Source organism: Mesoplodon mirus, assembly GCF_964341445.2.
Source record: "Mesoplodon mirus genome assembly, chromosome: 13".
Taxonomy (NCBI): Eukaryota; Metazoa; Chordata; class Mammalia; order Artiodactyla; family Ziphiidae; genus Mesoplodon; species Mesoplodon mirus.
Window position 1 is genome coordinate 85,168,667 of NC_138989.1, and position 14,763 is coordinate 85,183,429.

The 14,763-nt window shown below is 45.0% G+C and overlaps 1 protein-coding gene across 2 annotated transcripts in view; it reads right to left on the reverse strand.

The window, feature by feature from the left end:
• Positions 1-12,921, reverse strand: part of CYB5A (cytochrome b5 type A) — a 31,340-nt gene extending 18,419 nt beyond the window's left edge. For both annotated transcript variants that reach the window (XM_082640155.1, XM_082640156.1), the window contains exon 1: positions 12,679-12,921. In XM_082640155.1, coding sequence (XP_082496281.1) covers positions 12,679-12,807 — 129 coding nt within the window. In that variant the 5' untranslated portion in view covers positions 12,808-12,921. The remainder of the gene's footprint in view (positions 1-12,678) is intronic.
• Between the last annotated feature and the right edge of the window lie 1,842 nt (positions 12,922-14,763).

Sequence of the window (14,763 nt, forward strand, 5' to 3'; positions counted from 1 at the left end):
ATGATAAACCACTCTTGGGTTCCCAAAAGTCGGCTGTCCTCCACCTCATCTGTGAACACAGCATCAAAAGCATAAAACTCAACTGGAGATCTTAACTCAAAAGGCTAGGATAAATGTTAAAACCCCAGAAGTTCAGAGTTTAAAAAAACCTTCAGAGACCCAACATCCTTAAATTCACGGATGGATAACCGGGGATCCAGAGAAATTAAGCCCAACGTCACACTGACAGTTCGTGGAGTAGCAGGACCAGAACGCTGGGGTCTGACTTATAGTGCAACCTCCCCTCCCTTTTTTGAATGGGCAAAGTAAATGGCCCTTTTCATGTTTCTGAACAAAGTGACTTTAGATGCCTTAAAAATAAAGTTTCTTTGTACATTTCTCTTTGGGGACTTTGTTGGGGAATCTCTCTCACTTCTAGACCCCAAGAAATGTTGTCATTTGCCCTGCCTTCCTGGGCCTTAATAACTAAGGACAATTCAAAGGATGGACATGCTTCTGTCTCAGGGCTCTGTCTGGCTACGACGTTGTCCCAATAAAAACCCAGAAGGGTATGCAGCACCACACTGCAGCCTCGCAATACGCATCAGGTCAAAGCCGTTCACATCGAGGGCTTGCGTAACTCAGCAAAAGCAAATGATAATAACAGAAAAACCCTTTCCATGTAAGTGTAATGTTATATGGACCCAAAGTCCACCAGTTCTGGAGTTTTAAATAGGATCTTTCAATCCAAACACTTAACACTGCCAAAAAAACGGTGTCACAAACAAGACTGTGCATAAACAATGACTAGGCAAAACAAGTTTATCTAAAGAGATTATCTTCAATAGTTAAGCCAAAAATGAAAACAACTATTTGGAGCGCAATCAATTTATATAAAATTTAGAAAAAAATAACAAGATAGCCGAATGTTTCCCATCATTTCTAGACACTGTTTCTGATAAGGCAAAGGGTGATGTCCTTGAAGCTGGTTGGGTTCCCCAGACTTCTGTTCTGCTCTGCCCTCCTGTGGACTGGGTGAAGGGGCTGGCACCTGCGTCTGCACCGCCTCGGGGCTTTCTGCGCACCTTCTCACTGAACTCTCAAAGCTTAGGGACCAGAGGCTCACAGGCATCATCTGGATTACTTCTCCTCATTTCACTCTGAAAATGATGAGATGAAACATGAAACAAGGCCCATCTTTGCATTCCCGATGCCGGCTTATGAGACCCACCCGCTCACTCAAACATCTGCCAAGTGCCATGCCAAGCTCTGTTGTTTCCAAGATGGGTAAGTCATGGTCCCTGCCCTCAGGGAGTTACACTCCAGTGACATGTAGACAAGTAAGAGCTAAACATAGTAAGCCCCAGGTGCAGAGCCATGGCACAACGGAGGGAAGGATGAGCTCTCCCAGAGCTGGAGGTGAGAAGGGGCCAGGGAGGGGTCGCTAAGGAGGGGGTGTGAAAGGTACACTGGTGGTTCGCCAGGAGAAAAGGGGTGGGGAAGGGGGTGTTCTATGCAAAGAAAATGGAGAACACAAAGGCCAGGAGGCAGAGACACAATGGCACCCTGGAGGAACTGCAGGCACTGTAAATAGCCGGATTTCTCATGGATAAAAATGCACCGCTGATCATTTTTTTATTTGTTTTTGTTTGGGGGAGGCAATGAGAAAAGAGAATCAAGCACATGTCACCTCCCAATTACTATCAATAACCCTCCCCCATGTCACTCGACAAAACGTTAAAGCAGACCCCTCAGTAGTCACGTATTTGGCCATAGCCCCTGCACCTTTGTTGCGGTTTGGTCTCCAGCTGTCTTGGCCTCCACGTCCAGGCAGTACTGTGTTATGGAAGAAGTCCAGGCTTGGAAGCAAAGGAAGCTGAATTCAAGATCCGGCTCTGCCACGTCTTAGCAGAGCGACCCAGGAAGGTGGCAGCTCTTCCTGAGCTTCCATTTCTCCATCATTAGATGCCTCTCCCATTTAAACTACAGAGATTAAGTCACAGAACTAGTACAATACCTGGCATGTAATAGGTGTTCCATCAATATCAATTTCATTCCCTTTCTTATTCAGTACTGCCCATTCAATACTGCCAGAAAGAACCTTGCACAGAACCTCGCACAGCGCCTGGTCCCTGTAAACTGCTGAGGCCACAAGTCCAGCACCAAACTCCAAACCCCAAGGGACCCCTTCTTTCCACCCTGCCTGTCATCTTCAAGAGATTTCTGTGGATTAAATCAACTGGCTTGATCCTGCTAAGCCACAGACCCAATGACAAGAGTTAATAGAAACAACATACCATAAGGACAAAGAACATTCGCTTCATGAAATAATTCTTAAAGGTCATTAGGATGAGAACAGATAAGCAATGCAGCTGTGAGCTGGTAACTATCCTGCAGAGTGCTGTTACAGAGTGCTGTCTCCTTGAAAAGAAAGAGAAGCAAAATCATTCATGGTTACTTTTATTTTTATTTTTTAATTTTTTAATTTTATTTTTAAAATAAATTTATTTATTTTTTTGGCTGTGTTGGGTCTTCATTTCTGTGCGAGGGCTTTCTCTAGTTGCGGCGAGCGGGGGCCACTCTTCATCGCAGTGCGCGGGCCTCTCACTGTCGCGGCCTCTCCCGTTGCGGAGCACAGGCTCCGGACACGCAGGCTGAGCGGCCATGGCTCACGGGCCCAGTTGCTCTGCGGCATGTGGGATCTTCCCGGACCAGGGCTCGAACCCGTGTCCCCTGCATTGGCAGGCAGATTCTCAACCACTGCACCACCAGGGAAGCCCCGTGGTTACTTTTAGAGTTGAGACAGTAAATGTTTGGCCCCAAATTTACCATGAATCAAAGATAATTTTGCATTTAGTCAGTGGGCCCTGACCAATAATTTTAATTCTACCATCACTAAACTTATCTCATTAGGTAAAATAAGTGAGTTCACTGGAGACGTAACAACTCCTGGGATCTCTGAAGGGAAGAGTAAGTCCTGGACTGAGAAGTAATGACCCTGGGGTAGAGGTAGGGGCAGAGACAGGTCTACCTCCGAGGGACAAGAGCAGGGGACACCGAGGCCAGGAGAGTTAGAACACACACCGCTTGCCTTGTGACCCAGCTCAACCCAACGCTCCTCATAAGAACAAGCAAAGCCACCAAAATTGAGGGCCCAGTGGAAGGTGGGTTATGATCTAAGAGGGGCTATTACTCTATCCACGCTAGGATCCATCTTGAGTTGGAATGGCCAAAAGATGAGAGGACAGGACAGGCTACAATTGAGACTGAAAAGGAGGACTGAGGGTGGAACCAGTCCTCCTCAATACAAATCATTAGGCCTATTTTTCCTTTTATATCTAGTGTTAAGAATAAAAATATTTGGCTAAAACAGGCAACTGGAGGCAAGAGAGAAATAAAACAAGCTGTCAGGAAATTATCCACGCTGGCCCAATAGCCATTCTGCATCGATTTTCTAATATTTTACACTTGTAAACTTTCACTTATTCATTCAATAAATAACTATTTATTGAGTCTTTTCTATGTGCCAGCATTGTTCCAGTTGCTGGGGTATACTGGGGAATAAAGCAGAAAGAAATTCCTGCATTCACAGAGTCTACATTCCAGTGGAGGGAGACAGATAAGCAGTAAACATGAGAAATAGGTTACACGGTATGTTAGAAGGTGACAATGTGCTATAGGAAAAAGAAAAACCAGCGCAGGGTGGTGGGGTCCAGAATGCAGGGGGCTGGGGGGATGTCCAGTTGTAAATGGGGTTCAGGAGAGGCCTCATTGAGAAAGTGAAGGAGTGAGCATGCTGCTATCTGGGGGATAACCTTCCAGCGCAAAGGGTTACGGTGGAAGGGTTCGTGGCACGCTCTTAGAAGAGCAAGGGCATCAGCATGCATGACGCAGGACGTCCAGAAGGCGGTGGGACCTTGCAGCTGCCTTACAGGCTTGGCTTTAACCACGAAGGAGAGGGAGCTGATGAACGTGTTTTTTGTTTTAACTCTTTATATTGAAAATAGCTGCAGAGGGGTGCCATGTGCCCATCACTCAGATCCCTTCAATGGGCAACATTGTCCATAACTGTAAGGCATCGTCAAAACCAGCAAATATCTGACATAGGAGTCACTAGCCTGACTCAGTGCACTTGTGTGTCTGTCTGGTGTATCTCCGTGGCCTGGTCTGTGGCGCTTTCCCACATGTAGATTCACAGAACACAGGACCCTTCTGCCACCACAAAGGCGCTCCCCCCGCCGCCCCTGTGCAGCCCCCTCCCCCACCGCCTATCATCTGTTCCTCACTTCTGAGACCCTGTCATTCTGAGAATGTCACAGAGATGGAAGCACACTGTGTGCAATCTTCTGAGACTGTCTTTTCTCACTTAGCGCAGTACCCTTGACACCCAGTCAGGTTGCTTTATTCCCTTTTTACTGCTGAGTTGTCTTCCCTCTACACATGTACCAGTCTCACCAGGGACCCACTGAGGAACATTTGAGTTGTTTCCAGTTCGGGGCTTTACAAATAAAGCTGCCAGCCCAACAGCCACTCTGTATCAATTGTCTGATATTGTTTACACTTATAAACTTTTTTTTTTTTTTTTTCCGGTACGCGGGCCTCTCACTGTTGTGGCCTCTCCAGCTGCGGAGCACAGGCTCCGGACGCGCAGGCTCAGCGGCCACGGCTCACGGGCCCAGCCGCTCTGCGGCACGTGGGATCCTCCCGGACCGGGTCACGAACCCGCGTCCCCTGCATCAGCAGGTGGACTCTCAACCACTGCGCCACCAGGGAAGCCCACTTATAAACTTTTATTCATTCAGTCAATCAATCTTGAGTCCTCTCTCTGTGCCAGCACTGTTCTAGTTGCTGGGATTTGCGTACAGGCCTTTATGTGGACATAAGTTTTCATTTCTCTAGGACAAATGTCAAGGAGTGCTACTGTTGGGTCATACAGTAAGTCTATGTTTAGCTTTTTAAAACAGGTAGATTGATTTCCAGAGTGTCTGTACCATTCTGCATTCTCACCAGCAATGCATGACCAATTCAGCACTTCTACATCTTCACCAAATTTTGGCTTACCAGTATATTTTATTCTAACAAGTATGTTATAGTATCGCACTGTGGTTTTAATTTGCACTTCCTTAGCAGCTAATGATGTTGGACATCTTTTCATGTATTCATTTGCCATTCATATATCTTCTTGGGGGAAATGTCTATTCAAGTCTTTTTCCCATTTTCTATTTGGATTATTTGTTTCCTTATTGTTGAGATTAGAAAATTCTTTATATATTCTGGATATAAGTCCTTTGTCAGATATGAGAATAGAAAAAGTTTTCTCCTAGTCAATGGCCCCGTCATTTCATTCTATTAGCAGGATCTTTTAAAGAACAGAGTTTTTAATTTTTATGAAGTCCAATTTATCCACTTTTTCTTATATGGATCATGCTTTTGCTGTTGTGTCTAAGAACTTTGCCTAATCCTAAGTCTCTTCAAAATTTTAAAATTTTATATTTGGATCTATGATCTACTTGGGGTTAATTTTTATATAAAGTGTGAGTTTTGGGTCAAGATTTATATTTTTGACTACTGTTGTCCAATTGTTCCAGAACCATTTGTTGAAAAGGCTGTCCTTCCTCCATCAAGTTGCTTTTGCATCTCTGTCAAAAGTCAGAAGTATTTGCATGGGTCTATTTCTGGTTCCTCTACTCTGTTCCATTGATCCACGTATACGTCTCTTTGCCAGGACCACGCTTTGATTACCGCAGCTATATCCAAAGTCTTAAATTGGGTGGTGTCATTAGCCACTGAAGGGTTTAAACAGGAAAGTGATAGGATCTGACATCTTAAAATAGCACTCTACTACCAAAAGTACATAGTCAGGGGTGAGGGCCACCAGGCTGGAGGTGATGGTGCTCGGGAGCAGGGAGACGGCGTAGAAGGGGAAAGATTAGTCGGATTCTGACTCCTTTAGAAAAGTTGAGCCCACAGAATGTTCTGGGGGATTCAGTGTGGGTGTGAGAGAGAGAGAAGGATCAGACATGACCCCAGGGTTTTCGATCTGAGCAAATGGATGGAAGCGTCATCATTGAGATAGGGAAGGTGGCAGCAAGATGTGTGAGGGAAGGTCAGTTCAGTCTTTAACACGTTGGGTCTGAGAGGCATGTTAGAGATCCGAGTGGAGATATGAAGTGAGTTTCGGATACAAGAATCCTGAGTGTAGGAGAGACATCTTTGTGACCTGGAGATAGAAATCCAGGAGCTGTCAGCACATTTAAAGTCGTGACCCTGGATGAGACGGCCGAGGGAAAGTGGAAAACACTGGGCCCCGGGGCCGCCGACACTGCAGGATGAGACAGAACATCCCCCTTTCTGGCAAGAGACATTGGGCGGCGACCTGAAGAGGGTGGTGAAAGGAGGGCACACCAGGCAGAAGGAAAACTGCACAAAGGTCTTAAGGCAGAAACAAGCCCGACTTGTTAGGGACCCAGAAAGGTGTGGAAGGCAAGGCGACAGTGTTACCAGCTGAGGTAGGAGAGGAAGGAAGGGGCCAGATCACGCAGTTTATTACACCAGGAGAGAGATGGCATTTTATTCTAAATGCACTGGAAAGCCATGGAAAGGGACTAAGCAGAGAAATGACAGTCTGTTTCTACAAAATGAATTTTATATTCTTCTAGAAATTACATTCTTTAACATAATAACAACATACATTACCTGAACTGAAAACTCATAAATCAACAACCAATGTGATGGAACCACTGAAATCCTGAAGACTATGTCAGGACATGAGCTCTGAAGAGGAAGATAGTCTAACAGCTAGAGCCACAAGAAAGGAAGGTGAAGACGGATGACAGTGTGAAGGAAGGAGGGAGAGACCCTTCCAGAGGCCCCCAGGAACCACGTGTAAGTGAGACGGGGACACTGGCAGACAAGGAAACACGGTACCACCCACAACTCAGAGGGCAGGATGGAAATCAGCGAGGGGGTGGGAAGGAGAGGGCAGGGGATTAGCTAAATCCACAGAAGGATTTTATCAGAGCAGTAACCTCATCAGATTTCCATTCAGAACAAGCCCTTCCAGGCCAGTTATTTAAGAGGCCTTTAGAAAACAACATTTAACCTCTGCACACATGCCCAACAATCTCTTTCTTGAATGAAATAATACAGATTCTTAAAATCATCCAGATGTCATCTGTGTTAGGAACAAATGGCATCCTTGAAGACTCCTTCAGAACTTTCTCTACTTAAAAACTCCCCATGGGCACTGGAATGGCTGTTTTCTCCACCTTCTAGAAGGCAACACAGTAAAACGACAGCAGATGGAAAGAAAAGCTCATTTTAGCCCTTTGACCTTCCAAAGGTTTTCTTTTTATTCTTTCGCAACTTCCCTTTGCTTTCTCCCTGGTTCCTATGGAGAACCCTGGATATGGGGGTGGGGGGGAATCTCAAAGCAAATAACAGCAGCTGTGTACCAACTGGGTGTCTGTTTTCTTTTAAAGCTGTACTAGTTATCTTAGGTCCCCTGCCCTAGTCACAGAGTTAGTGTTTTCCATTTTCCCTCGGCCATCTCATCCAGTGTCACAACTTTAAATGTGCTCACAGCTCCTGGATTTCTTCAACATATAAATTCTCACATTCACCATTGTGAGATGAGGCTCTGATGCCTATTTACCCAAGATGCCTGAACCACCTTTACCACCAAGGATCCCTTTATATTTTCCTCCTATGGATTTCATATTTTCTGAGTTTTATTTACCAAACTATGTATGTTAAATAATAATAACTTTTCCATTTCACACTCATCAAAGACATATTTGTAACTGCAGCTTTTTAGTAGTATAAGATTCAGGATATTATCAAACTTCCTTGAAAAAAGCAAAGGCATTTGGGATTTTAGCACTAAATATGACAGTCCTACCAACAGTAAAGATGTAGGGTCCTCTGTGTTTTTCAAAATTAAGGACGCTGAGTTTCAAGCACCCACACTCTCTTGCTGGCTCCCCAGGGCACTGAGGTCCCCCAGGCTTGGAACCACTCGTCTCTGCAAAGCAGGCAGCCATGTTCAAGGAAAACAACAAAAAGTAAGTCCCTAAAACAAAACCTGCTATAGAGAATACTGCCTAAGACTCAAAAGGCATAAGTGAGTCAGAAGCCAACAGCTTTGTAAGGCAGAATGCTGTTAAAGAATATCTAAGATGCAGATACAGAGCATCAGAATCCCAAGATCACCAGAAAAAGTTCTACAGAAACAAGTTTCCATTTTGATCATGTAAAGGAGGACAACTTGACACAAAATATTATGCTTTATAATATTTTTCAGGAAGGTGTCTATTTTACAAATTAAACATGTAAAGACTTGAAAGCAAGTTAATATTACTGCCATCAATTATGTGATATTTTCTTCTCATATTCCACACCACTCATAAAACCTGAATAAATGCTACTGCCCAAATCACAGAAAGGGAAAAGCAAACCATTTTTCTCCCTGGCCCCAAATGCCTGCATTTTCATTCAAAGTTCTACAGTCGTTAACCTTGCTAATGATATAATCAGAAATGACAAGACTCAAATTCACAAATATAAGTTCAAAAACTATAACTCAGAATTGAAGAACAAAACCCACCCACTTCAAAATACGTAGGCAGGGACTTCCCTGGTGGCACAGTGGTTAAGAATCTGCCTTCCAATGCAGGGGAAACAGGTTCGATCCCTGGTCCAGGAAGATCCCACATGCCGCAGGGCAACTAAGCCCATGCACCACAATTAGTGAGCCTGCACTCTATAGAGTCCGTGAGCCACAACTACTGAGCCCACATGCCACAACTACTGAGCCCACATGCCACAACTACTGAAGCCCACGTGCCTAGAGCCCGTGCTCTGCAGCAAGAGAAGCCACCGCAATGAGAAGCCTGCGCACCGCAATGAAGAGTAGCCCCCCCTCGCCGCAACTAGAGAAAGCCCGTGCACAGCAACAAAGACCCAACGCAGCCACAAATAAATAAATTAAATAAATAAATTTTCAAAAAATACGTAGGCAACAAGGCTCATAATCTCATAGATCAGTATCAGATAGTAACTGAACACCTGCTGCAACAAGGAGCCAATCTTCCCTCTCAGGTGTCTACCCTTCTCTGGAAAACAAAACAGCTTTATAAGGCTATTATTTCAGGAGGTGGAGCTCACTGCACAACTCAGAAACTTCACTTGTGTTCTTGGCCAGAGGGTATAATTTTTATAATGCTCTCCTGTTTCAACATCACCTGCCAGATTGTCACCTTCACCTAAAATCTCATGTTAGCACTCAGCTGCATATGATGCTACAGAAAGAAAGCCACACCCCACGCTGACCTGTACAGGTATAGGAGTTTGTATTTACTGTGAATACCATACACCTGCCATTGTGTTATATGTTTAACCAGCATTATTTTGTTTCTTATTGTAACCCCTCAAAGTTGGCACTACTGTCATCCTCCCATTTTATGTTAAATAAGGCATAGGAGGCATAGAGAGCGTAGGCACAGACTAGGACCCCCTTCCAGCCATCACAGTATATACTGTCTCAACATGAATACAGACACGCATATAGATCTATGATATATGCGGAGATCTAGCCCATAATGAAAGTTCACTATTTAGAGGTAGGAAGGCAAAAAACAAAAAACAAAAAACTTCTTTCATATTTGGGTAAGTTAGGGAAAGTAGAATCTTCTTTAGTTACCACGCAAAGGCTTCATGAATTTCTGGAGCTTTTAAATGATGGAAGAAAGGGGGAAGGGCAAGGGGGGAGAAACAGATCTTCTGGGCTCCTTTCCCTGTTTCAAAAGAAGGGATGAGATAAATAGCACTGCCCTAATAATGGAACAGGAGGAATCTAGGAAGAAGTGAAAATTCTGGTAGAGCGCCCTGCAGGTCTCTGAAGGAGATGTGTGTTGAAGATGCAGGAAGCCACTGGCAGGGAATCCTAGGATGGCTAAGCTGGGGCAGGAAGCCAAAGCCTAGGACACTGCATTAATCAGAGGTCACAAAAAGTGAAAACAGATAGTGAAAACAGTAAATAGAACGTATGTCCCCTGAAAGTAGAATCAGATGTTCTGGGAAAGCTGGCACCGCCGATGACCAGCTACAACAGGTTGCGTGAGCCTCCTCCTCGCTGCATACCTTCATCCTTCTGATCGGTCCCATTTCACAATGTCAGCCACTGTCCTGTTCTACCTTAATCCAGACCAGCTCTGGGAGCCGCTCTGTCACCGCTGATGTTAGGCCCTACTCACCAGAGTCGATGCCTGACGCCTCACACGGCCACTCCAGGTCCACTCCCCACCGCTGAACTAGACTCTGGCTGATACAGCACAGCTTTGTGTGTAATAATCCCTGCCCATGCATTGTTTTCTGTGTTATTCCTGCTTCCTCAAACGGAAACTTCTGAGAATAGAACTGGTATCTCTTCCTCTAGAGTTCCACAGTCTCCACTAGAAGAACTCAGCAGATGCAGGATCACTGCTCAAAAGGAAGGGCGTGAGTGAGTACCAGAGAGCAGTGGTGTCACAGATAGGCTATTCTGGGGAGTTTCTACCAAGAAGCAATTAAGAAAAGTTTAGTTTATAGGAACCGCTGTAAACTTGTTTTTATGTATCTCACTATAAACAGTAGTTTTGAGTTATCTTGCTATAAGTATTAGTTATCAAATATTAGCGATAAACTCAACTCATCGCGTTTTTCTTGAGAGATGTTCTCCCCAAGCTACTTTTAAAGAAAGAGTATTGAAAACTGAGTGAAAAACAGAGGAATTTGCTGTCAGCTAATTCACCCACTGAACAGCTGGTTTGCATCTCTTCCCGTTTCGCTTAGAAAACCTTGTGCAATTCCTTTTCTGCCTCATAAGAATGAAATGTAAATGGTTTATAGTAAAGCTTAATAATCTTCTCTTCCTTATCTCCTGAGAAATGTACCCATAAAAGTTATGCAAAATATATCTTAGGGCAGTGATTCTTGACTAGCAGTGACTTTGTTGTCCCCAAGGGGACATTTGGCAATAGTTGGAGACATTTTTGGTTGTCACAACGGGGGGAGGGGGTGATACTGGCATCTGGTGTGGGGAGACCATGGAGGCCCCCTGTACGACACAATGAATAAGGCAGACCCCACAAAACAGAAAGGAAAAAATGGCAACGCTTCATAACATAAAATATCCTATTATTTTATAAATGCTATTCTTTTTTATAGACACAAATAAAGAAAGCACACAATGGATCTTAAAATTCTACAATTACATATACCACGGGAAGGGGGAAGGAACAGTTTTAAGCAGACATCTGGTATCAATTAGACCTGATGTTATGATGCAGGATTATTAGTTCAAGAATCTCTAATAGCAAATAAGCTCTGTAGCTCAGCAGAAGGAACAGGACAGATCAGACCTGACCCTCTACTATAACCCACTCTTAACCACATCAGGACACTATTTTATCTTCTGGCACATCACCTGAGGACAATTTAACAGTAATATGTCTTACTAATAACCATCAACTTCAACCTTAAAAAAATTTTTTTTAAACATTCTCTACAAAACCAATGTCCTTTGATATAAATTGTGATCCAGCTCAGACCAGGCCTCTATCTTCATTTTCCTCACAAACTATGTAGAAAATTCCCATCACTAAGCATTCCTGTCTATTGTCTGGGGAAATGAAGGAAAGTAAGTGTCACATTAAGATTTATGACTGAAACTCCCCCACAGTGATATAACACAGCCAGAGGCAGCAAAGAAAAACTCCTTAGAATTTATTGCAAAAATTATAATCAGCGCAAAGAATCTTATCAAAGGAATGTTTTCCTCAAAGTTAAGCAAAGTTACTTTACAATTCCCAAAGCTGCTTAAGGATGACGTCGCACCGGCATTTCTCACTTCTCGGTCCCTCTCCCTTGCTCCTCATCAAAGCCATACACATACCCCCATGCTCACTCGCAGGAGTCCACTACTGTACCTCACCGAAGTCGTCACTGGATACCTTAAACACCACTGGGCGCCTTCTAGGTGAACACCGGGTGGGTGGGCGTGGATGGTGGGGTGGGCTTGTGGATGCCAGCGGGAGAGCCGGAGCAGACCACACCTGGACCTCCGAACTCAAGGTCCCCTCTTGTGGGATCCCACAGCTCTCAAGGTGGGTGGTCTCCAACCGGCTCCAATTAGGAATCCACTCCAGGAATAATAAGTGGGACGACCCCTGTCCTAGATGAAGACCTGGTCTATGCACACTCAAGGATAAAAAGGATCTTCAAAAATCCTTCCGTAGTTGCGCTCTCTCTTAGGAAGACAGCTCCAGATGAGATTTTGTTTCCCACGAAGTGCGAAGTGGTGCTCTCCTACATGCCCGCGCAGGGTCTCGGGAGACAGTTTCTGCCCTACAAGGGCTGCTAAACTGATTCACCTGGTCGCGGCAGTGACTTATGCACCTCCAGGTGTGAAAACGCGGGCGCGCAGCCTCAGGTGTACAAACTCGGGGTCCGCTCCCAGGTGTACAGACTCAGGGGGTGCACACACAAGTATGCAGACGCGGGGAGCAGCTCCCAGGTGTGCAAAGCCGGGTGCGCACGCACTGGTTAACACACTCAGGAGCGCACATAGAGCCGGGCAGGTCAATCCCACCACGCTGCGAACGACAAGTCTCGACAGGGAACCCCCAAACTCCGGTCGGCATCCTGCCTCCACCAACTCACCTCCTCCAAAAATTTGGTCACATCGTACACCTTGTAATGCAGGATCAACCAGGTGCTCTTGCTGTGGTTGTGCTTCTGGATCTCTTCCAGGGTATAGTACTTCACGGCTTTGTCGGACTCCTCTGCCATTTCGGAACGCGACGAGCCTCAGGCCCTAAAACGAGCAGCGGAGTCGGGCGGAGTTCAGCGGGCGTCTCCTCGAACTTACCCCGGGACATTCCCAATACCCTGCTCAGCGCCTGGGCAGGGAGGCAGGCACTGGGGTGATGTGGGCGGGGGGGGCGGGGAGGCAGAAGCAAGGCCTCCGTTGATTGGCCAAAATTCGTGTCACTCAAGGGTCCCGCCCTCGGCCAACATTCCACCAACTCCAACGGGCCGCGCCCAGTTCGCGAGTGTTGATTGGCTGCAGAAGGTGCCCTTCACAATCACAGCTGCAGGAGCACGCGGAGGGCGGGGCTCCCTTTGTGTCTGCGCAGAAAGCGGTGGCGCGGAGATCCGGCGCCAGAGCCGGAGCCCTCGGGTGTGGGTGTTCCTGGCGGACAAGGCGAGGTGGCTGGCGAGGGAGGGTCCGACGGGGCGGGCGCAGAGTCCATCTTGTGCAGGGCAGCGACCGCGCATCAAAATCGCCGCGATTTCCCAATCAGGTCAGGTCAGGCAGAGCTGGGCGTTAATTTGTAACAAAGTCGTTCCGCTGCGAGTGTCGGGGTGGACTGTTAGTGTGAGGGGAGATGTAAACGAGCCTCGTGGACGGTAAAAGACGCAGTTACCTCATTTAGCCTCGACAAAACAAGTGTGCTGTCCAGAACAGTGCTCTGTAATTGCCCCCGACCCATCCGCAGAACTGCCCCCTTCTCACAGGATAAACAAACCCAGGGAAATTGTTCTATAAAAGCAAAAACGTCTTAATGTGCGTAGGACGTATGTCGCTCTCAAGTTATTCGCTGTTGACCCTGACTAGGCGAGTACTTGTATTAGTGTCTCCTGTCTATTCTCAACAGTATATTGTTTAAGGTAAATCCTAAATAACTGATTGCTCTTGGAATAGAGTCTGGAACAGTACCTCCCCAGCTGGGCACCCATAGGAAGATTTACAAATGTTCTGTTTTTAAAAGGCGGGGGAGAGAATTCCAGCATATTAAAAAGTCGTCTGATATTTATTAAGGTCTTTTTCGGCAGTGGTATTTAATTCCAAAAAGAACTACACAGTAGGTTACACATGTAGGTCATCCTCTCAGAAACTAAGCACAGTTCTTCCACGCTAGTTGCTGATGAATGTTAGCTTCCTGTCCCCCTGCTTACCTCTTCCATAGGAATGCAAGGCCACGGAAAAGACATTTTTCCAAACATTCCAAATAGTCTTTAGCCTTTTCATATGATGGAATACATTGATTTTCAAATACTGCACTAACTTTGCATCTCTGAAATAAACCCCACTTGCTTACGATGTATAATTCTTTATTTGCTTTTTTAAAAAAATTGAAGTATAGTTAATATACAATGTTGTGTTAGTTTCTGATGTACAGCAAAGTGATTCAGTTATACATACATATATGTTTTTTCATATTCTTTTCCGTTATAGTGTATTACAAGATATTGAATATAGTTCCCTGTGTTATACAGTAGGACCTTGTTGTTTATCTATTTTATATATAATAGCTTGTATCTGCTAATCCCAAACTCCTAATTTATCCCACCCCCTTTCCCCTTTGATAACCATAAATTTGTTTTCTATGTCTGTGAGTCTGCTTCTGTTTTGTAAATATGTTCATTTGTATCATATTTTAGAGTCCATATTATAGATGATATCATATGATATTTGTCTTTCTCTGACTTACTTCATTTAGTAGGTTAATCTCTAGGTCCATCCATATTGCTGTGTCATAATTTCATTCCATTTTACAGCTGAGTAGTATTCCATTGTACATGTGTGTGCGTATATATATATACACATATACCACATCTTCTTTATTCATTCATCTGTCAATGGACATTTAGGTTGCTTCTATGTCTTGGCTATTGTAAATAGTGCTGCTATGAATACTGATTGGGGTGTATGTCTCTTTTTGAATTAGAGTTTTCTCTGGA